Source organism: Otolemur garnettii, unplaced genomic scaffold (assembly GCF_000181295.1).
Source record: "Otolemur garnettii isolate 467f Iridium unplaced genomic scaffold, OtoGar3 scaffold00009, whole genome shotgun sequence".
Classification (NCBI taxonomy): domain Eukaryota; kingdom Metazoa; phylum Chordata; class Mammalia; order Primates; family Galagidae; genus Otolemur; species Otolemur garnettii.
In genome coordinates, this window is record NW_003852404.1 from 2,029,768 (window position 1) to 2,031,246 (window position 1,479).

General features: G+C 41.7%; 1 protein-coding gene across 1 annotated transcript in view; it reads left to right on the forward strand.

Annotated features, from left to right (window-relative positions):
• MAOB (monoamine oxidase B) overlaps window positions 1-1,479 on the forward strand; it is a 153,313-nt gene that overhangs the window by 136,385 nt on the left and 15,449 nt on the right. The window contains exon 10 of the mRNA XM_003783800.3: window positions 831-884. Coding sequence (XP_003783848.1) covers window positions 831-884 — 54 coding nt within the window. The remainder of the gene's footprint in view (window positions 1-830; window positions 885-1,479) is intronic.

Here is a 1,479-nt window from a genome sequence, read left to right on the forward strand (position 1 = left end):
TTGGAGGTTGCTGTGAGCTGTGATGCCACAGCACTTTACCCAGGGTGACAGCTTGAGGCTCTGTCTCACAAAAAAAAAAAAAAAAAAAAAAGAAAGAAAGAAAGTATGATTGAAAAACCTGACTCAGAGTGTTTTACTAAGAGGGCTTCTTGTAGAGGCTGTGTGGGTATCAATATTATGTATGTGGGATGCTGAGGTTTTTCAGTCCCACTAAAGAAGAGCCAAGATTAGCCCAGTCTTCAGTTTATCATGAAAACCTAGCACAGGTAGGGATGCCTTAGGAGCCTAGAGAGGTAGTTTCCTAGAGTAGCATAAATTAAGATGAGCCATAAGACACATATGAGTTTATCTCAGAGAGATCCAAGTATCACAGCAGGGAGATCAAGGCAATTGCAGTTCTAGAAGTGGACACAGAATCTAGAAAGTTAGATGCTAGGAAAACACCAGGGTGGAGATAGAACCAAAGACCAAAGACTGGATGAAATTGGAAGGGCTCAGAGATGGCCTTAATTATACATTTGATACCCAAGTCTTATTCTTATTGGCCACCAGCCAGTGGAGGGAAGTGAGTCACCCATACTATCACTCTAGGCAGAAATTATGATCTGTCGTTTATTTTTACTCCCTTCACTCCTTGAAAGCTAGAAGATGCTCTTCAGAGTCAGGAATGTAACATGTATAGTAAAACTTTGAACATAAAACATGCTAGTGTATAGTTTGTGTCTCCTGATTGGCTTTTAACATTGAATACTGGGCACATGTGTAGCAATTGAAATGAGGACAGGATGAAAACAACCATTAATTTCTCCTCTTTTTCTTGTTTGTTTTAGGTTTATCCTTGCTCACAAAGCCAGAAAGCTGGCACGTCTTACCAAAGAAGAAAGGTAACAAGAGAAGTGCTTTTTCTTTCCCTCCCTTCCTTTTTTTCCTTGTTTTCTGCCTATTTCCCTGCCTTTCAATTTTAATATCACTTTTTATCTTACAGACTGCTTACTAATATGTGTATTTCTAATGCTACATGTCTGCTATGTTATTCTAAGGATTTTGTTATATAAAGAGGCAGTGCTGGTTCAGCGCCTGTGGCTCAAGTGGCTAAGGCGCCAGCCACATACACCTAAGGTGGCGGGTTCGGATCCAGCCCGGGCCTGCCAAATAACAATGACGGCTGCAACCAAAAAATAGGCAGGCATTGTGGTGGGCACCTGTGGTCCCAGCTACTTGGGAGGCAGAGGCAGAAGACTCGCTTGAGCCCAGGAGTTGGAGGTTGCTGTGAGCTGTGATGCCATGGCACTCTACCTAGGGGGACAGCTTGAGGCTCAGTCTCAAAAAAAAAAAAAAAGATGCAGTGCTGATAACTTAAGAACTAAAGGTTCATATTAATATTTATTTATTTATTTATTTATTTTTTTTTTTTTTGAGACAGAGCCTCAAGCTGTCCCCCTGGGCAGAGTGCCATGGCATTACAGCTCACAGCAACCT